At 37.3% G+C, this 22,366-nt stretch overlaps 2 protein-coding genes across 4 annotated transcripts in view; one reads left to right on the top strand and one right to left on the bottom strand.

Annotated features, from left to right (window-relative positions):
- Positions 1 to 1,031: 1,031 nt before the first annotated feature.
- The window catches only part of LOC108288279 (olfactory receptor 2AG1), a 58,394-nt gene continuing 37,059 nt past the window's right edge, over positions 1,032 to 22,366 (bottom strand). The window contains exons 2-3 of one of the 3 annotated variants that reach the window (XM_037730939.1): positions 2,156 to 2,540; positions 1,032 to 2,011 (exon numbers count right to left, since the gene is read on the bottom strand). In XM_037730939.1, the coding sequence (XP_037586867.1) occupies positions 1,570 to 2,011; positions 2,156 to 2,520 (807 nt within the window). In that variant the 5' untranslated portion in view covers positions 2,521 to 2,540 and the 3' untranslated portion in view covers positions 1,032 to 1,569. Of the gene's footprint in view, positions 2,541 to 4,058; positions 4,516 to 22,366 lie in introns of those variants that run through there. The other 2 variants (XM_017507164.2, XM_037730938.1) reach the window with 2 other exon arrangements.
- Positions 16,821 to 18,503, top strand: LOC108288281 (olfactory receptor 2AG2). The gene has a single exon (XM_017507166.1). The coding sequence runs from the start codon at positions 16,916 to 16,918 to the stop codon at positions 17,864 to 17,866; it is 951 nt and encodes a 316-aa protein (XP_017362655.1). The 5' UTR covers positions 16,821 to 16,915; the 3' UTR covers positions 17,867 to 18,503.

The following is a 22,366-nucleotide window of genomic DNA, read 5'->3' on the forward strand; positions in this document are numbered from 1 at the left end:
ACGCTGATAATAGACCCTAGACTCTTTGCAGTGCTGTATACTGCCATTACAGGTATTGATCGACTTACCACCTATGCAACTTACGACCATTCGTCTTTACGACCACAATCGCTAGCCACGACTGCTCCGCATCTGGCAGTGCAAACGTTGCCCAGCTGGGCGTACGACAGTGCGGACCAGCTTCCGGCAGCACTACCATCTCCGTGTGCACCATTTCAACTGTACATATAGCCTACTCAACTTACGACCAAATCGTGTTACAACCGGTCCGCGGTCCCGACCGTGGTCGTAAGTCGAGCACTAGCTGTATATACTATAGAGAAAAATAACCATATGCTAGTAGGTTTTAAAAATCTGTTTTACACACACATATCAAATCAGTAAATTGCATGCCTGTATTAAAATGGAAGGAAATTCATATAAATATGTGTAGAAACTATCTCTACTCGGCCTGCCTTCCAAACATGATATACCACTATACTTTCTGAACCTAGTGTCAGTTATTGTTTTAAGTTACTACAGAATTGACTTAAAAAGTGTTAGCTATCTACAGACAGCAATATCCTCCAAAAGAGTGTAATTTAATTAGCCATATTATTTTAAATTGTTTTTAAGGTTCAAAATGCAACTCACAGCTTTTGTTGACGCCTTTTGTTTTCAGTATTCTTAGACTTACAAACTAATAGTAGTGCAGCATAATTAAGCTGGTGAGAAAATGCAGTATGTTGTCCTCTCCTTCTTGAGCACAAACACACAGACACACTGACTCATATATCCACACCCACCACACATGTGACCGCTGCAATTGTTGGAATGTTTCAAGATAACCTTGGATAATGGAAAAATCACTATTTTGCTTGGTTTTTTTTAGCAAAAAATAAGCAGAGTTATTTATCATAAACTTTGCTTATCGACTGCCTTCGCCTCTGTTTTCTCCATTTCATTAATAATTGAATTTTAGGAACTATAAAATATCTCCATGTCAAAAACCCATAAACAAAAACAAACAAGCAAAGACACCTGTTGGGGTGTTTCATGTGGCTGATGTTTAGAAAAAGAAAAAAAGAGTTAGTACAATGCAAATACAAGCAAACTATTACCAGTTGGGACATTTGACAAGAAGTCTATATAATCTTTTAATAAGATCAGTTGGTCTAAATTTGTGCAAATCTCAAGACATCTCCCCCTTTGATGTTTGGGTTTTGCTTAGGCCACCCACTTGAAACTTTCCTTTCTCTGGTTCTTTTCCTTTCTCTGATCCAATATAAACTTCCAAGGTTAGAGGTCATGTCCCAAGGTGGGACCCATTTAACTAAGTACCTTCCTGGAAAAATAAAGAGTAATTTTATATCGAGTGAAGAGTAATTTTAGATAATATAAATCATGCCCTATAAATTACTTCATGGAGAGAAGATTGAAAGAGCATTTGACAAATCCAGTTACATTCCTTCACTTTTCTATTAAATGCTACACTCTGAACTGTATTAATTTACCATTAGTATTTGATTCATAACATGAATTTTCTGACTTTGAGGAGAAAGAATTTTGGGAGGTAGCCAGGAGATCTCCCTAGAGCGTGGATTGTGCCAGCAGCACGTATTTTCCCAGGACCCTCCTCAAGGCCCCCATGACTTCCTTATTTCTCAGGCTGTAGATGAGGGGATTCAAGGCTGGAGTGACAATTGTGTAGAAAACAGATATGATGTTGTCTTGCTTGGGACTGTGGAAGGAACTGGGCAAGACATACATGAATGTGGCAGCTCCATAGAACATTCCAACCACAGTCAGGTGGGAAGAGCAGGTGACAAGGGCTTTCTTCCTCCCCTCATTTGATGGCATACGGAGCGCAGTGAATAAGATTAGTGTGTAGGAGGCCAGTATAGCAGCAAGAGAGGGAATCAGGAAAGTCATACCCATCACATATACCATGAGCTCATATCTGGAGGTATCAGCACAGGCCAACTTCAGCAAGGGTGGGATCTCACAGAGCAGATGCCTGATCTTCTGGGCCCTGCAGAAGGGATAGTGCATGGTATACACGGTATATACTAGGGCACTTAGGGATGCCAGGATCCAGGATGTGGCCACCATGAGCCAGCAGACTCTTGGGCTCATGAGGGTCATGTATTTCAGAGGATGACAAATGGCCACATACCTGTCATAGGCCATAAAGGCCAGTAGGAGGTCTTCAGCACCACCCATTGTCAGTGCCAGGAACATCTGAAGGGCACAGCCTTCAAAGGAGATGGTGTTTTCTCTGCGCAGAAAGTCTGCAAGGGCCTTGGGAGTGACAACAGATGTGAACAGGAGGTCCATGAGAGAGAGCTGCCCAAGCAGTAGGTACATGGGCACGTGGAGCTGCACTTCTACGGTGATGACCAGGAGCAGCAGGCCATTGCTGGTCAAGGCCAACATGTACAGGACAGTAACTGTAGCACAGACCACTTCAGGAGATCCACTGTCATTCAAAATTCCCACCAAGATGAAGGCACTTCCCAAGGTGGAGTTCCAGAGCTCCATGCTGTGGCTTCTTTCATTACCTAGAACAAGATGGATACTCCATGAATTTTTGCTAAGATGAACTCTAGTTTTGTAACATCAGGGGCTCTGTAGGACATGAATCCACTGAGATAATACCCTTCCACTGATAATTGGCTTTTCCTCTTGATTTCTGAATGTCTGACTTTTTTTGTAGTATTTTAATAAAAGATCCATCTAAATGGAGAACAGACATCACAGTAATAACTAAACATTAAGAGATACATAAAATCTTATTTAAGACATTAAACCTGAACATGTATCTTTCCAGAAAAATTAAATTATCCTTCTCTTAAGATTAAAGAAATATTCTGCCACACACACCCTAGATTATCCTTGGACCTATTCAGTTAGTTTTCTTCATAGACCTGTTTTGATATGAAATTCCAAACATACGGAGATTGGATTTCAATAAAGCACTTCCCCTCCTTCTCCATAGAGCTAAGAGCCACATTTGTTTGCAGTACTAAAGGCAGTAGATGAAAGCCTCATTAGTAGACTAAAACTTGTCCATCTCAATTACCTCTCTTAGCCAGCCCTACAGAAGCTTGAGAGAGAAGGGATGATGGACTGTCTGAGACAAGAATATGTTGTGTTTGAGGAGGTGTTGCGTTTAGAGCTAAATACTTTAGGATCAATGCAAACATGTTTATTTAAAATAGGTTAGCTTGGAAGGGCTCAGAAACATAATATATGAGGTCCTTCCTAGGAAGAGTAGGATATTTGTGTTTGGGAGAAATGGTGAAAGGGAACAAAAGAGCATCTATTTTATGTGTAATCATGCTCAATAATTTTATCCTCTCTCCTGCCTTTGACCAGATGTTCACTCTCCCTTCTGCAGGGCTAGAACATCTAAACTTGATGGAAGGATCACAGTGATAGAGACGAACTCCTTTTCTGGAAAGCAGCTGTTGGCATTGTGGTACCCAATGCCATGGAGAAGCCAAGGAGGAAAAGGGCCTAAGACTGATAGGAGTCTGTGTGCATCATGAAACTGGACCGATAAAGCCAACTCTGAGCATGCAGTTAAAGATTTTGAAATGAAGCGCCCTTCTATAAATCATCTCTCCATATTATGGCATCTGTGTTTTAATATTTCACTGGTTTCCACTGACCTTTTATGGGGCCATTAGTACCTTAATGGTTAAAATGTATGAGAACATGTAATGGGCACATCATCATGTTTTAGATGGCCCTTTGAGGGATATTCATCATCTGATAGATGCAAAAATGCATTACTAAAAGGAAGCAGAGCACATAGGGTCTAAAGACAAGTATTGCAATTTCCACCAGGAAGCAGATACCCATGCCTGGGCTGTAGCACAGTCCTTATTGGTTCTCTTTTCAGGTTTGGAAAATTAAGAATACACAAATTGGAACAAGCTATGAAGCCCAAATATTATACTAGGAATCTGGCAGACAGAGTAGTTTAAGTTCTCAGGATATGCTTTGGACTCCGTTTTTCCTACATGACTTGCCTAGAAGCACACCTTTCCCTGAAAGAGATACAAAATCCTTACCTCAGGTGGTGAGAAGCTGAGCCGTCTGACCACTCAGACTTTCCTAGGGATTGTTTGAAGGTCAAGGATGTTCCAGTCAAAACGGGAAGAAAGGACGTGGCTTTGTTCAGCAGTATTCAGTTGGTTTAATTTTTGCCAAGCTGGGTTAAGTGTCTGAAAAGTCCTAGTGAGATTAGACATTAGGGCCCTTCTATTCCTTCCAGTTATCTGCAGGTCTTCCCTGGAGATGGAAGTGGATGCAGAAAGACAGCTAATACAGAATTTGGGTAGTTTCCTATACAGGAAGAAGATTACTTTCCTGTTTTCCTACCTGTGAAGAATTAGTAGAAACCACTACTTTCATACAGGTTCCCAGGGAGAGACCCCTCTAGCCCTAGAGCAGTTACCAGACTGACTTCTTGGGTTCAGATACTCAGACTTTCCTTAATTCTTGCCGGGGTCAGGGAGCAAAGATAAAGGCTGCAGGGTCCTGGAGGAAGTAGATACTGAGTTGATATTGAAAGAGCTGCCCAAAGAAGATTCTGTTGTCCCCTGCCTCACTCTCCCTGGAGCCAAAGGTGAGCCAGAGCCTTGTCCTGAGAGAGGGTGCCCTGTCTTCTGACCCATAATCTTTTCCCTCTATTTTACCCTTATGTTCCAAGGGACTTATCATCTCAGCTCAAATGGCCTCCCTGGAAATGCTGGCCCAGGACCAGGATGATAATTAATCCTCATGGGCGTGTTTCCTGGCCTGGAATTCCTGTATTCTTCTTTCACTAAATAAGCTCCAAGGCTCTATGTTTCTATTCCACAAGCAAAGCACTGATGGCTCATTTCTAAATTAACTAAATAGAGCAGGACATAAAGCCTCCTTGTGTGGCCAGCACTCTGTCCCAGCATATAAGGTTGATTTCCTTACTTATGTGGCATGCTGCTTCCTTCTTTATGGTCCTTTTACCCTGGACTATTTCCTATTCAATATGACTGCTCCCTGAGGAGTCTAAATGCGAGGTCTACCCTTCATTGACCTTTGGCAATTCAGTATGGCTTATGTGTCTTGATGTTACTGTGTTCTGCCACCAGTGATGCTTAAAGAGTAAATGGACAATTTTCCAAGTTCTAGAAAGGAAAACAAAAAGGAATTCATAGAGTACTGAACTTATAGGGTATCAATATCAATGAAAACATTTTATATTCTCCCAGAAATAAAAGACAGATTAGCCACTAAGTAAAGACAACTAGATAATAGTGGACTATCAATAGCAGCAATAGGACAAGGAAGAAATATATTCAAAAGTGCTGAAGAAGTATAACTGCACACCTAGAATTCCAGGCACAGCTGAGCCATCATTAATGAATTAGGTCTAATTAAAAATGGCATTGAAAGTATTTATCCTCAGACTCAATAAAATAATTTCGGCAAGGAGAAAAGTGGTGACTAGGAAATGTATACAAGGAGAAACAGTGAACTTAGAAGTTGATTCAATAAGTGAATTGTCAAGTTTAATTCTTGAAAAACAAAATATGTTTATATTTTTAAAAGAGTCAAACCAAAACTCTTCACAAAAATAGTAACATGAGTGCAATTTTCCGATGGGTACTTGAAATCTGTAGAAGCAGAAATATTAGAAGCTTCATACTCATTTATTTAACACTATAAATTTCTTTTTTCACTATTAATTAAAGTACAATCTACATACAGTAAAATTGACCTTTTTTAGTATACAATTTAGCAAGTTTTGACAAATGTATATAGTCATGAGACCACCACCAAATTCAAGACATACAACTTTCATCAGCCACAGAAATTTTCAGGTGCCTGTTTGTATTCCTTCCCCCCGGCTCCTGCCAACTGTCTGATCTGTTTACTGTCACTATTATTTTGTCATATAAATGACATCATACATTTTGAGTCTAACTTCATTCACTTAGAATAATATGTTTCAGATTTATCCATATTCTTTTATCTACTAGCAGTCCTTTCCCATTTAGTTCTGAATAGTATCCAACTGTGTGGATGTATCATCGTTTTTTCATCCATTCACCAGTTGAAGGACATTTCTGTTTTTTCCTATTTTGTTGATTATAAAAAAGCCATTACAGTATAAACATTTATGTACAGGTTTTGACATGAACATAAATTGTCTATTGACTTGGGAAAAGATCTCAGAGTAAAACCAATTGGTTATGTGGTAAGTGTATGTTTAGGTTTACAAAATATTGACAAACTTTTTTGTATGGACTAAACTATTTTGCATTCCCAATTTTATTTCCATTTTGCATTCTTTTAAGCTGTGAACTATAGGCTTTTTTTTTAATTCTAACTCAAAATGAATGAAATATTGCCTGAGGCCTTACATTTCAAGTCTTCCCAGTTAATATGCAACAAAAAAAGGAGAGTTTTGTAAAGGAAACAGGATTATTTATGCACAGAAAGAAGGAGGTACAATTCAAAACAGAAAATCATCTAAGAAAACACATACATGCATACATGCTTTGAGTTAGAGACTGAAAACATTGTCATAATTAAGTGCTGTCTAGTTAGGAACATTGAAAATGTTCTTACAAAATTTCTTAAAATGTTTTTGAGATATGTAAATTATACAGATTTACTAAATGAGTTTGTGCTTCAGAGGAAGTCATGCCCTTGGGAGTTGAAATGCACTTAAACCTATGGGATGATGAAATTGCCAGAGAGTATTCAATGAGAAGAAAATGAAGCTTGCAATGGAGCCACAGGCTGCTTCAATATTTAGATGTCATGTTGAAGAGGAACAGTTGGCCAAGTAAAGATTGAGTCCAGGGGAGTACTTAGAAAACCTATTGGTTGTAGTGGCCTGAGAGTAAAAGATGATGCTACCAAAAGAAGAGAATGATCCAATGGTGTCAAATGTGGCTGAATGTGTGAGTAGGATGAAAATAAAGAAGAGATACTGAGTTTCGTATAGGAACATCATTGCTGACTTTGACAATTACAACTGCAGTAATGTGGGACTGAGGGGAGAGAAGCCTGATTACAGTGGTATGAGCAATGGATGGTAGAAAAGGATGTGGAAAGTTTGGGTAGGTACACATCTTTCAAGATGATTTGCTCTGAGAATTGGGGGACTTGTAAGGGAAATGTAATTTCAAGGGAAGACTTCCCTAAGATCAAAGATACTAGAGCATGTATGTGACCTATAGCTATATTCCAACAGAGAAATGATGTAGAGGAGAATCAGGTATTGCAAGACCAATTTCTTTGGCTATTAAGAGAATTAGATATGAAGAGCATTAGTGGAGGGTTTCACCTCTTACAGGCTCTTTCAAAAACGAAAAGCTATGTGAAGATGTATGGTAAATTGGTAGTAGAAAATGAGGAAGTCCTATATGATTGCTTTTAATTTCCCAATGATGTATAAAGCAGTTTCAGAAGCTGAGAGTGAAGGTATAAAATGGTATTTTCAGAGAATAAGAAAGAGGTTGTATTAGGGCTGTGCAAGTTACTATATTCTTGGTGTAGAAGACAGAATATTGCAAAAAGCCAACATTCCCAAAGTAATTTATGAGTTCAACGTAACCACAATGAATATAATAAGGGGATTTTTTGACATTTGGCAGATGAATCAAAAGCTTATCAGAAATAACAGATAATAAAACATAATAAAAGGTCAGTGAGGAGAAATGGAAAAAGAGAGCGTTGAGAGACTACTGGAACTAGCGAGCTAGCTCAGAAAAACTATTACCATATATATAAGAAGTCAGTATATGGTCAAGTGATTGTAAAAAATAATAATACATTTTTAAAAGTCATTACAAATGCTAACAGGAAAATCAGCTCTTTGAAAACAATAATTTAAAGTCTCAACATACATAATACACCTAAATAGCTTGGAGATGAAATAAAAAGTTAAATATAATTAACAAAATTATTAAGCATATGTATAAGAAAGTATTTTCTGAAATAAGATGGAAATTTTAAGAGTAAAATTGCCTGAAAATTATAAGGAAGAGTATGGATTTTTATAACTACCTAAATATTGTGATCTTTCCCTATCTAATAAATCCTACCATGTAGCCAAATTTTAAAACTGAAAAAAATGGCCACATACATAAGTGTTAAATTGTTTGTGGCTTTCATCTATAAAGATCTGTAAAACATCATTATAAAAAACAAAATAACAATGTAAATTAAAACATCTATTTTATTTCCTTGAAGTGTTTAATAAATTAGCAATGATAAGACAGAATTAGAAATAACATAGTAAGGCAAGCATTCTCACATAATGCTAGCCAGAAAACAAAGTGTCTCTAACTTTCTGGAAACCAATTTGGCTCTTTGTAATAAGAACTTTAAATAGAGTGTTGATGTTTATCCCAGTAATTTAACTTTTAGAAATTTTATCTAAGATAAAATTAGACCCTCATATAAGAATATTTGGAGGAGTAAAACTAAATGTCAGCAAATGCCTACATAGATGCTAGAGAACTCATGTGATAAGATAATATATAGTCATTAAAACTACATTTTTCCTAGACACATACAACCTACCAAGACTGAAACATTTAACAAATAACTAATGCCAATCTTTCTCGAAGTTTTTGAAAAAAATTAAATGGAGAGTATACTTTCCAGCTCATTTCACAAGGCCAGTATTACCCTGATACCAACACCAGAGAAGAACAATACAAGAAAAGAAAACTAAAGGCCAATATCTCTGATGGACATAGATACAAATCTCCTCAATCAAATACCAGGAAACCAAATTCAACAGCCTATTAAAAGGATCATTTACCATGATCAACTGGGATGCAAGGATGGTTTGACACATGTAAATCAATTATGTTATAAACCACATTTATAGGATAGAGGACATAAACTGTATGATCATCTTAATAAATGCAGAAAAGGCATTTTCTAAAGTTTAACATCTTTTCATGAGAAAAACTCAATAAATTGCATATTAAAAGAATGTACTTCAACACAATAAAGGCCATATATTACAAGCCCACATCTAACATCACACTTAGTGGAGAAAAGTTGAAAGCTTTTCTCCAGTATCAGGAACAAGATAAGCATGTCCACTCTTGCCATTTGTATTAAACACAATACTAGAAGTCCTGGCCAGAGCAATCAGGCAAAAGAAAAAAATAACAGGTATCCAAATTGGAAAGAAAAAAGTAATTTTTCTCTATTTGTAAATGATCCTTTATGTAAAAAACCCAAAATACTCAAAAAAGTGTTAGAACTGATAAACAAATTCAGTAAGGCTGAAAGATACAAAATCAATATATAAAAAGCAGTTGCATTTCTATAGACTAAAAATGAACTATCTGAAAAAGAAATCAAGAAAATAATCTCATCCACAATAGCCACAAGGCAAAATAATAAATTAATTAAGGATAAGATAAATGAAAAAAGATTAAAGATAGCCATAAGATAAAATAATAAAATAAATCAAAATACTTAAAAATAAGTTTAACCAAGGATGTGAAATATTTGCACACTGAAACTATAAAACACTGATGAAAGAAATAGAAGAAGATGCAGAAAATGGAAATATATCCCATGTTCATAAATTGGAAAAAATAATATTGTTAAAATATCCATATTACCAAAAGAGATCTATAGATTCAATTTAATCCACATAAAATTGTCAATGGCATTCTACACAGAAATAGAAAAAACAATTCTAAATTCATATTGAACCACAAAAGACCCCAACTAACAGAAGCAATCTTGAGCAAAAAGAGCAAAGCCAGAGGCATTACTCTACCTGATTTCAAAATATGGTTGCAAAACTATAGTAATCAAAATAGCATGATAGCATAAAAACATACACATACACAAATGGAATGGAATGGAATGAGATGGAATGGAATGGAATGGGATGGGATGAAATGGAATTGAATAGACACTATAAATCAATACATACAGCTTTGGGCAATTGATTTTTGACAAAGCTGTCAGGAAAACATAATGGGAAAAGGGCAGTTTTTTCCATAAGAAGTGTTAGAAAACCTAGATATCTACATGCAGAAGAATGAAATTTGACCTTCTGCCGTATACAAAATAATCAACTCAAAATGGTTAAAGACTTACAAATGTAAGACCTGAAATGGTAAAACTACTAGAATAAAACATGGTAGAAAAGATCCGTGACATCCTATAATTTGTGACAACATAGATTAACTTGGTGGATATTATGTTAAGTGAAGTAATACATGACATTGGTATAGACAAAGATTTTTTAATATGACCCCAAAAACACAGGCAAAAATAAGCAAATGGAACTATGTCAAACTAAAATGCACAGCAAAGGAGACAATTATGAAAGTAATGAGACAACCTATGGAATAAAAGAATATATTTGCAAATCATACACTTGATAATAGACTTAAAACCAAACTATATAAGGAATTCAACTCAATAGTAAGAAAACAGTCTGATTAAAGAATGAGCAAAGAAACTGAAACACATTTCTCAAAATAGGACCACAAAAATGGCCAACAGGTATATGGAAAATGTTCAACATTACTAATCATCAGGGAAATGCAAATCAAAACCACAATGAGATATATCACTTCCCATTTGTTAGAATGGCTATTATCAAAAGGACAAAAGATAACAAGTGTTGGCAAAAAAAAAAAAAATGTGAAGAAAAGGGCACACTTGAACACTGCTGATGAGAATGTAAATTCATACAAACATTAGGAAAAGCAGTATGGAGGTTCCTCAAAAAAATAAAAATAGAACTACCATATGATCCAGCAATCCCACTACTGTGTATATACCCAAAGGATATGGAATCAGTTTGTGAGAGAGATCTCTGCACACCTACGTTTATAGCATCCTTCTTCTCAATAGCCAAGCTACGAAATCAACCTAAGTATCAACTAATGAATGAATAAAGAAAATGTTATATATACATAGCTAGATATAGATATACATACACACACATTGGAATACCTTTCAGCTTTACAACAAAAAGAAAATTCTATAATTTGTGACAACATGGATTAACTTGGTGGATATTATGTTAAGTGAAGTAATCCACTCAGAAAGAAAGATACTGCATGTTCTCTTCATATGTGGAATCTAAAATAGTTGAATTCACAAAAGCAGAGAGTAGAATGGTGATTACCAGGGTGCAGTAGGGGTGCAGAGCATTGGGAAGATGCTGGTCACAGGATACAAAATTTCAGTTACACAGGAAGAGTAAGTTTAAGAGATCTGTTGTACAATATAGTAACTAAAGTTAATAGTAATATATTATATTCTTGAAAATCACTGACAGTATATTTTAGTGTTCTCACCACACAAAAAAGATAAATATATAAGACAATGCCAAGTTAATTAGCTTAATTTAGCCATTCTACAATGTATATCTATTTCAAAACATCATGTGGTACACAAAAAAATATACAATTTTTACTTTTCAGCTAAAAACTTTTAAAGAAAACTATTACAAAAATGAGAGAATTTAGAGAAATCGTATGAAAAAAATGAAAACCAAGAGATTATTTTTTGAACGGAGAAAAGTCTTGATTGTCTTTGGAAGCTAAACGAAAGGATTGGAAGAGGGCTTATGCTACAAGAAGAATATATAAATGAAGGAGTAAAGGGAGAGAGGGTAGGGAATGAAGATGAGAAAGGAAGGATCTCAGTAATAACTGGAGAAGTCAACCCTAAATTGGAGAATGAGCACTTACTCCTCTGAAATAAAAGGCCAAGGAGTAAAAACGGTTCCTATATAAGATAGAGAAAATGTGTAAGAAAGTTTCCATCTGAGAAACTTAATCATCTGTGATCTTTATTTTTACCTGTGAAATAGAAAGAAAGGTTGAATGTCAGATATGTAGAGACTAATTGATTATTACCATAAAGTCAGCTCCCAGAATGCAAGCTAGGACCTTGATAATACCCTCATCTTCCCATAAGGTCATCTAACAGTGAGAGAAGTCTAATGTGGCTGACTACATCTTACTTCTGAGCTCACAAGCTAACTGCCTTTGCTCATTCCTACGTGTGGACCAAGCTAATCACAAACAGAATTTATATTATAGTTTAACTTTAGAACTAATGACTCCCTCTCTTTTGAGACAGACCCCCAAGGAAATAAAGAAGTATGCATATAAGTAACAATGATTAAAGATTTATAGAAACAAGGTGGACTTGACAAGTAGTTGACCATGAATGAAGAAGTTTTTCAACCTTCTCAGACCCTTGCTGATGCCCAGACATCTGTGGTCACCAGTTACCTCCTGGCCTTAGCCCCGTCCCTGTTCCCCCTCCCTCTAACATAAGAAAAGCCTAAAAATTAATCAACTTTAGGTAGTTCTTTAAGATATTAGTCCACCATCTTCTCAGTTTGCTGGCTGCCTGAAATAAAGTTGTCTTCCTTGCCCCAACAATTTGTCTCTCAACTTATTGGGTGTTGTGTGGCAAGTAGTAGACTTGGACTTGACAACAGTCACTAGCAGTCCAGCTCTCTGCTTCCTTTCACTATAACTATTAACCCAAATTTTATGTCCATCATTCTCTTCATTTTTATGTAGTTTTATTGAATGTACACGTATTCATAAAAAGTTTACTTTCACTTAAGTTCCTAATTCCGTAAAAGAAGTACTGAAGTACCGTGATATAAAATACTAAGGTCTCTCTTTTTTCCCTTAATATTAGTTTCCTGAGTTACTTCTTCTGTTGTATGCCCTGGTTCTTTTGCTTTGATTGCTACTGAGTAACCCTTTGGTGAATATTTATCTGTTTCACTATTGATGGACGTAATGGTTGTTTCCAGTTTTTATTGTATTTTGAATAATGCTGCTCTTATACTTTACATGTTTAAAACTTCCTTTTCAGTACATTCTTTTTATAATGAAAAAATAGATTTTTGTATTATTTCTTCTGTTGCACTTCTGAAATAATTTTCTTGAGTATACTTTTATATAAACAGAAAGTAGAAACTTATTTTCAATTTTTAAGTTCAAAGAGAAAAGATGTGATAACTCCAAGAGCAATTTTCAGCATTTCCTGGTGAAATGAGTGATTAAAGAGATAATCACTTTATGCGGAAGATCAAGCAAAGAATCTGGTGAGGGATGGGAAAGCCTGAACTAAAAGCAGTGGTGAGTGCAGGCAGGTTCTGTGTCATCATCCCAGAGCTCTGAGCAGCTGAGCTGACTGATCACAGAATACGCAATCCCATGCACCTGTGTGCACACACACAAGAGGGAGTAGAAAGGAGAAACAAAGGACTGAAAATAAATTAGTGTTGGACGCTCATTAAAGCTCAATGAAGGAAGACCTGATATTAACAGAAGCATAGTTAACTGCCTCTAGCTGGTAGTAGTCCAGGCTAGTGGCACAAAGAGGAATATGGGAGTGGCAGCATCTGTAGAACCCATGAGACATACTTTATAATATGGATAGAGGGCTGGACAGGGAGGTGAGAAACAGCCATTTGGTCAGAAACAGCCTCTGACTGGTTTTCCACTCAGTGATTTCTAGGTTAAAAATAGTTCTGGTTTTGTGAGGCAGGAGAAAGATTTAGACTCCAGTGAGTGGTGAAACATAGCAAGTTCATGAGGGGCAGAACAAGGCCTCAAGGTGCAGAGCTCATTTGGTGGTAAAGTTTGAAGAAACGGCAGGCCAGGAGACATGCCCAAGGGGACTCATTAAAATGCCATTTCCTGGAGCAACATTTTCAGGGAGGTCATGTCAGCTGAGAGGGTGAGACTATGAAGCCTCCCCCAGGACAAGGCTCACTGTTGGCCCAGGGATAGTGAGGCTGGGCATTGGTGGGTCTCTTTTAAGCAGCTCCTCTTATACCTCCCTTTTCCACATTCCTGTTGTGCTCCTCTTTTATCATTAATCCTAGCACGAGGGGAATATGTGAAATCTGAGGACCTGGACTCAAGAACTCAGCTAGAACCATTCCAAAGCAGTAAGGACTTTTTCATAAGGACAGTGGATGAAAAAACTTTGGAGGAGATTCAGCTCCTTGCTTCTGCAGGATCCTGCCCTGGTTCTCAGCTGCCTGTCTGCATCTATCTCTACTCTAGAGAGGATTTGAGGTGCCAGTGACTGGAGGAGCCTTTGACTTCTCATCCCAGAGACAGCCATACACACACCTACATTCATCCCTGCCAGAAGAACCAACTTTTCTTTCTTTGTCTTCTTGAACCTCTTTATCCCTCAAATGATTCTCAATAGAGTTGGTATGGTCTGGAAGCTGTGCTCCTTCCTATATGAGGTAAGGGCTGTGTTTCTGTTTCAAGGCAATATGTGAAGTCTGGAAGTCCTGAGATACAGAGTCAAGACCCTACACTGCTCTCCTTCTCAGATTCTCTAGTTCCTCAGGCTTCATTGTTCACTCACTCCCATCTATACCTTATGCACCTTGTACATGTACTATCTTGCACATGTGGGGACACCCAAAATAATTCTGTGCCACTAGCCAGCTGTGAGTTCCTAGAATTCCTGATGCTGATCTCCTGGTAAAAGTCTCAGTACTTACCTTTGTTACATCTGGACTTTCCTGGCCTACAATAGTTTGTTGTGAGTCCCCAAATGAATAGTAGCTCAAAGGAGGACTATCTAAAATATGCTGAAGTGACTTTCCCTTGCAGGCCTGCTTGGCGCTAAGTCCAGTGCCACAGAAAAAAAAGCCAATTGATGTAAATTCAAAAAATGGATCTGCTGAGCAGAGAAAAAAAATCTTATACAAATACGCTTTCAAAAATTTAGCTCTACCTTATTATTGACTGACCATTTTCCATGAAATATAACAATGCCTCTCTTAATCTCAGCCTCTGCTGACTTCTCTTGGTTTGAAATACCTGCAACCAACAGCAGATTTTTAGAAAGAAGCTCTTCCTCTGTAGGCTCTGCATGTGTTCTCTGGCCTTTCCCTTTAGATGACCCCAGAGGGGAGGACCCAGTGAATGGAAAAGGAAGGGAAAACGATAGTCCAGGATCAGAGGGAGGAGACAGGTATGTAGGATCCTGAGTCCTGGTTACGCCATCTTACTCAAGCCCTGATTTTTGTTCTCTTTGAAATTCTGTCCAAACATCTGGTGCAGGGATCTAGAGGAATGTGCCCAGCTAATAGTTTTACTCATTTTATTTCCCTGTCCATCCATCTTTTTATTCAAGAAAAACGAAAGCATTTCAAATCTAATATTTAGCAGAAATAGTGCTTAGAATTATTTTTGGACTTGTTTTTTTGTTGTCAACAGACAAATAAGTTTTTCCAGTCAGTGGTTCCTAGGTTAAAATTATAGTTTTTGTTTTGTAAGACAGGAGAAAGATCTTAGACTCTGAGTGGTAGAGGGCATTTTTCTGGCTCTGGTTTCTACCCAGACTTCACTGGGCAAAAGTGCAGGGAGGACATTCCTGTACTATATTTTTAATATGTGAATGTTCTGATGCTATCCCTCACTTTTTAAAAATTATATCCTGACCCTTTTTTATTTAGCCAGCTCCTGTTTATCCTCAGCCTGTAGTTTGTATGACACTTCCTTGGTGAATCCTTTCCTGAAACCTCACTTACATGTTCTCTTAGTATATTTTCTTTCATTTATCAATCATCACCATTGGCTGTATGTAGGTGTTTGTGTGATCAATTTTTCACATCTACGCAGTTGCCCAAGTGTAGCGCCTTCATAGGTCCTTAGTAAATATTTATTGAATGGATAAAAGGAGCTGGAACAGATGGGTCTTCCAATGTCAGGTTTTAATGACCTTACCACTTAAAGGTTCTAACTCTGAATTGACCGGGATAGTGACACAAATGGATATTTGAAGAAGTAGGTGCAGATTATGCAAGGGAAAGATAACTAATTTGATGAAGAATTATTTTTCTCTTCCAAAAGGCCTCCTAAGTCTTCCATCCAACTGTGAAAAAAAACTGCATTCATAAAGAGCAAGCCAAGTGAATGCTGTCCCACACAAACCTCACACTCCACCTCTCCTTCTCAATCCCGACCAGCAGTGCTATCGTATGGATTCAGGGTTCGGCAGGACCACCATTCTTCCTTGTATTCCTAAGATTTGTGGGGAGAAATCTTCCCGCCTTGAGTGTGTTGCTGTGGCTCACAGGTAATGCTATTGCTTTGGGCCTTTTCTGCAATGCCTCCTCCTTAGTAGCTCACCCCTTGTATCATGTGCCCTAAACACAAGCACCTGCCATGCCACCACAAATCGCATTGCCTTTATTCCTGCCTGTTTCTGAGTAAACATCTTATTGTTATTTTCAAATAGGTAAACTCCTTTTGTACTGTTCCTCTAGATTTACCTCTAAAATCTATACCACATGACTGTTAAATTCAGCCGAGAATTCTCTTTCCGTCCAGCAGAGTAGCAGTTGAAGACTCCAGGTGAACAAGCAGCCCAAGAGCCCAGGGAGTCTCCTATTGAGGAAGGTAATCAACAACAATGAGACTGGTTTAAGGGAGAAGAGAGTAAATTTTTTTTTTATAAATAAAACAAAAACTGAATTGGAATTCCAAGTACATGTTAAGCAGAAAAATAGCTGTATCTTAAACCAATGCCCAGCGTATTCGTTCATTGTAAAAAGAGAGACGCTCTCATCTATCTGCTGAGATGTTTGCTTTGGCTTGTTCTTCTGGAACCTTATTTGAAGGGATTTCTAAATGATTAACTGTTAACAACATACCAAAATACCTGATACTAATTTAGTTGATGGTTTATCATAATTCAATAAAGGCATTCAGAAATCAGAGTTACATTAAGAGATGAAAAAGATACCATATTATGGGATTCCTATTGGCCAATGCACAGTGACTTAGAACAATCCAAAGCTAGAGTGAACACTTTTAGAAAAGCTTCCACTGATAATATATTTTGTTCTAGGCCCCCAAAAAAAAAAAACATCATGGAGCTCCGGAACTCCACCTTGGGAAGTGCCTTCATCTTGGTGGGAATTCTAAATGACAGTGGGTCTCCTGAAGTGGTCTGTGCTACAATTACTGTCCTTTACTTGTTGGCCCTGACCAGCAATGGCCTGCTGCTCCTGGCCATCACCATGGAAGCCCGGCTCCACGTGCCCATGTACCTCCTGCTTGGGCAGCTCTCTCTCATGGACCTCCTGTTCACATCTGTTGTCACTCCCAAGGCCCTTGCAGACTTTCTGCGCAGAGAAAACACCATCACCTTTGGAGGCTGTGCCCTTCAGATGTTCCTGGCACTAACAATGGGTTGCGCTGAGGACCTCCTACTGGCCTTCATGGCCTATGACAGGTATGTGGCCATTTGTCATCCTCTGAAATACATGACCCTCATGAGCCCAAGAGTCTGCTGGCTCGTGGTGGCCACATCCTGGATCCTGGCATCTCTGACTGCTCTAGGCCATACCACATACACCATGCACTTTCCTTTCTGCATATCCTGGGAAATCAGGCATCTGCTCTGTGAGATCCCACCCTTGCTGAAGTTGGCCTGTGCTGATACCTCCAGGTATGAACTTATAATATATGTGACAGGTGTGACTTTTCTCTTGCTCCCCATTTCTGCCATTGTTGCCTCCTACACACTAATCTTATTCACTGTGCTCCATATGCCATCAAATGAGGGGAGGAAGAAAGCCCTTGTCACCTGCTCTTCCCACCTGACTGTGGTTGGGATGTTCTATGGAGCTGCCACATTCATGTATGTCTTGCCCAGTTCCTTCCACAGTCCCAAGCAAGACAACATCATATCTGTTTTCTACACAATTGTCACTCCAGCCTTGAATCCCCTCATCTACAGCCTGAGAAATAAGGAAGTCATGGGGGCCTTGAGGAGGGTCCTGGGAAAATACGTGCTGCTGGCACATTCCACGCTCTAGGGCCGGCTCATGGCTTGCCTCTCACCATTCCTCCTCCAAATAAAATTCTCTACTTACTCATTCTTTATTACTATACTCTGTCTGAGATGATACAAACATTTTTTTTAATTTTACTTTTATTTTCTACTCTGTAGCTGGTGTGTACAATGATCTTGAGTTAAACTCATTTGGCACACATCATCCTGACTTTGGAAACCCATGTTATAAGAACTAGATGGGGGAGAAAGCCTTGAATGGGTGTTGTAGACTCATTGTCTGGTAGGGCGTCATCCTGACACATTACCAAGTAGAAATGGTAGGGGATTAGCTTTCCATTTTAACATCATGTAGCAGTGAGAAGCAGCAGTAGTTTTGGACTGACCAAATTCCAGTAGATTCTCAGCACCAGAGGAGGACTGCTCCCTTTAAAGCAGATTATTTATTAATAGAGGGAAGAATTTTCAGAAAATATATTAGGCTTCCTGTTTATTAAGTAGATAATTGTTTGAGTACTTAGTGGAAATGAATAAGAGATATGTGACTGCATTTGTACTCTACACCTGAAGAGACGTTCACATTGGTACCTGAGTAATGATAAGTAATTACATTGAAAGAGTGGGGCTGGGCACAGCAGCTCATGCCTGTAATCCCAGCACTTTGGGAGGCCAAGTCAGACAGATCATTTGAGGTCAGGAGTTTGAGACCAGCCTGGCCAACATGGTGAAACCCGGTCTCTACTAAAAATACAAATATTAGTTGTGCATAGTAGCAGGCACCTTAATCCCAGTTACTCTGGAGGCTGAGGCAGGAGAATTGCTTGACCCTGGGTGGTGGAGTTCGCAGTGAGCCAAGATCACACCACTGCACTCTGGCCTGAGTGACAGAGACTCTGTCTAAATAAATAAATAGAAAAAGTAGAAAGGGATAAAGAATGATATTTCTACTTGGAAATTTTGACAGAGTCTTTTTGAAAATGGGCATTTTTACATTGCCTAAAATAAAGAATGAATAAAATAGAATTGAAAGTACCACTTTTAAAATGAGTACAATAACAATAAGAGAAATTTGTTGGGCATATTGTCTAAATTTTTTAAAATGTGGACTTGTGGATATAAGAATGTACTTTTAAACATTAAAATAATTGAAAAAGCTTATACTCTTGAGGTGAGTACATGTATATCTGTGTGTCCATAGGAACAAAAAGTATAAAATATATAATTTACTTTTTAGCTAGCCAAATATGCTTTTTTTTTTCCATTTTATTCATTGGTATGGGAAGATTTATAGCAAAATCAGGGAACTTAAATTTGTTGAGTGCAGAATTTCCAAAATAACTTGGCTTATATAGGTGTTATTATTCTTGAGAATAGTGTTTTGTCAACACATAATAATTTTTTCTACAGAAATAACATTACATTATTTAATCTATAAAGCTAAACCATAAAAAAGATAAAGCTAATCTATAAAATTAATCCAAATTATTATAAAAACTGAGAAAATTAAGAAATTTAGAATGAATAAAAAATCACATAAATTTTTATTTTTTGTTGTACATATTTGTATTTTACTGAATTTAAATATCCATGATGATGAAGGTCCTGGGTTTTTTCATTTGAAATTTGATGAATCTTCTTCTTTGTTGTGAGGGGATATTTTAAAGTAGTGATGAGGAAGGGGACCAGAGTGCCTGCATTTGAATCCCTCTCTTCCCTTGGTCATCTATGCATCTTTGGACACTAAATTAAACTCTTTGTACCTCAGTCTGCTGTTGTTAAAAGTGGTGATATTTACAGGCCTGCTCTCATGATATTGTTGGGTAAATTAAATAAGATCATAAATATCAGATACTTAGACCATAGCTTAGTAAATTGTGCTTAAAACATTTTGGCTGTTATATGGATAAATTGTAAAAAGCCTTTTAAAAAATATTATTTTATTGTTTCCTTTTAGAAATGAAACATTTATTGTTTTTATTAACAAAAATTGTATGTATTAATGTGGTACAACATGATGTTTTGAAATATGTATACTTTATGGAGCTGCTAAATCAAGCCAACTAACATATGCCTTCACATACTTACCTTTTTTGTGTTAAGAACAGTTAAAATATCTGCTTTCTCAGCAATTGTCAAGTATACAATATATTCTAATTATTGCCGTGATGTACAATAAATCTCTGGAACTTTTTCCTCCTGTCTAACTGAGTTTTGTGTCCTTTGACCAGCATCTCCCAAATCCCCTTACCTCAGCATTTGGTAACCAACATTTTACTCTGTTTCTGTGAATTCAACTTACAGGTTCTGCACATAAGTGAGATCATGTGATATTTTTCTTTCTATACCTGGCTTATTTCTCTTAAAATAATGTTCCCCATGTTTATTCACATTGTTATGAATTACAAGATTTCCTTCTTTTTTAAAGGAGTTTCTATTGTGTATACATTTCACATTTTTAAATCTCTTCATTCGTTGATGGACACTTAGGTTGATTCCATAGCTTGGCTATTGACAATAATGCTGCAATGAACACAGTGCAGATATCTCTTAATCATACTAATTTCATATTCTTTGGGTATACACCCAGAGTGGGATTGCTGAATCATTTAGTAGTTCTATTTTTAACTTTTTGAGGAACCTCTGTACTGCTTTCCCTAATGTCTGTACCAATTTACATTTCCACCAACAGTGTGCAAGAGCTCCCTTTTCTCCACATCCTAACCAACACTTGTCATATTTTGTTTTTTTGATAATAGCCAATCTAACAGATGGAAATGTGATATCTTATATTAAGGTAATATCTCATTTGATGTGCATTTCCCTGAAGATTATTAATCTTGAGAACATTTTCATATACTTGTTGGCCATTTTTATGTCTTCTTTTAAGATGTGTCAGTTTAGGTTCTTTCTCCATGTTTTACTTAAGTTACTCTTGCTACTGAGTTCCTGATATGTTTTGGATATTAACCCTTTATTAGATGTATGATTCGAAAATATTTTTATCCATTCTAGAGGTTGTCTCTTCACTTATTTCATTTGCTATGCAGAAGCTTCATTGCATAAATGTGGCATATCACACTTATTGATTTGCATATAGTTGATTCTTCTTTTTTCTTTTCTTTTTTTTCTTTTTTGAGACAGAGTCTCACTCTATCGCACACGCTGGAGTACAGTAGCGCGATCTTGGCTCACTACAACCTCTGCCCCCTGGGTTCAAGCCATTTTCCTGCCTCAGCCTCCCAAGTAGCTGGGATTACAGGTGCCTGCCGCCACGCCCAGTTTAAGAGAATTGTTAATGGTTAATTACGACATACTCATCTGCTGGATGGAATACTGTGCAGACTCTAAAAGTCTTGAAGATTCTTATTGACATAAAACAGTACACTATACGTAGATAAATGCAAAATGTAGGTTATAAAACTACGTCTAGTACTATTTTAAGACAAATACAGATGTGCAATTAGCTTAATAGCGGTTATTAGTATTCACATTTTGGGTGATTTTCTTGGAATTTTTCATGCTTTCTGTTGAGCATAATTTGCTTCAGTAACATGAAATAAAACAATTGCTAAATGTTAAGTAAACAAGGTAACAAATTGTACAGACAGCATAATCCCCCCAAAACAAACAAGTTTAACCTAGAAGAACAAGTAACTGCATTAGAGTATGAGTTTTTAAAATTTTCTTCTACTTTTTTTTTTAAAGTTCTATTAAAAAATTTAAAATACATTTTCTCTTTTTTAATAGGAAGCCTGTGTTAATCAAAGTCTGTAACAAGACCTGAGGCTGCTCTCTAAAGCTTGTGCTCCGGCATGCCAGTGGTATTTGCAGAAAAAGTTCGAGATTTTATCTGAACCATATGTACAAAATTGACCGAAAAAGGGGTAATCACTGCAGAATCTAAGGACACAAACCGGGCAGGTTCCTTTGGGGGAAATGCTATGAAGGAAAGATGCATTTTTCTCAGACTGGGGAGCGAGGGTTCCTAACCCTTCTAGGTTAAAGGATTCTTTAGAAACTCTGTCCACCCCTTATTTGCCAAACGATGGAAGAGTCTGAAGTGAAGCCGCAGAGGACATAGATACACAAAGGAGTGACTAAAGGGACATTCTCTTAAACCTCTGACTGGGGCAAAAATCCACACTTAAGCCTTAAAATAGAACCCTTGACCACTCCCTCTCCTGCCCACTATCGCATTATACCATTAATAGTAACGCAGTTTTGATTACAGCACGTGTTAAAAATCCCTAGCAGTCTGAAGAAACCACAAGGGATCTCTTAATAAAGAAAACGTCGTTTCCCCAGCTGTCACTGTCATGTGCCCTCCATCGGAACACTTATTACATTCAGGCTTTTTAAAAATTATTATTACTTAAACCTCCCAAACCTTTAGAGAGGAAAGTATTATTTTAAGAAAAGGAAGAGGAAGTCACATTTCAGAGGCATGCCAATGGTCTCACATTTTTTTTTTTTTTTTTTTTGAGACGGAGTTTCGCTCTTGTTGCCCAGGCTGGAGTGCAATGGC

Source organism: Cebus imitator, unplaced genomic scaffold (assembly GCF_001604975.1).
Source record: "Cebus imitator isolate Cc_AM_T3 unplaced genomic scaffold, Cebus_imitator-1.0 Scaffold370, whole genome shotgun sequence".
In the NCBI taxonomy this organism is placed as follows: domain Eukaryota; kingdom Metazoa; phylum Chordata; class Mammalia; order Primates; family Cebidae; genus Cebus; species Cebus imitator.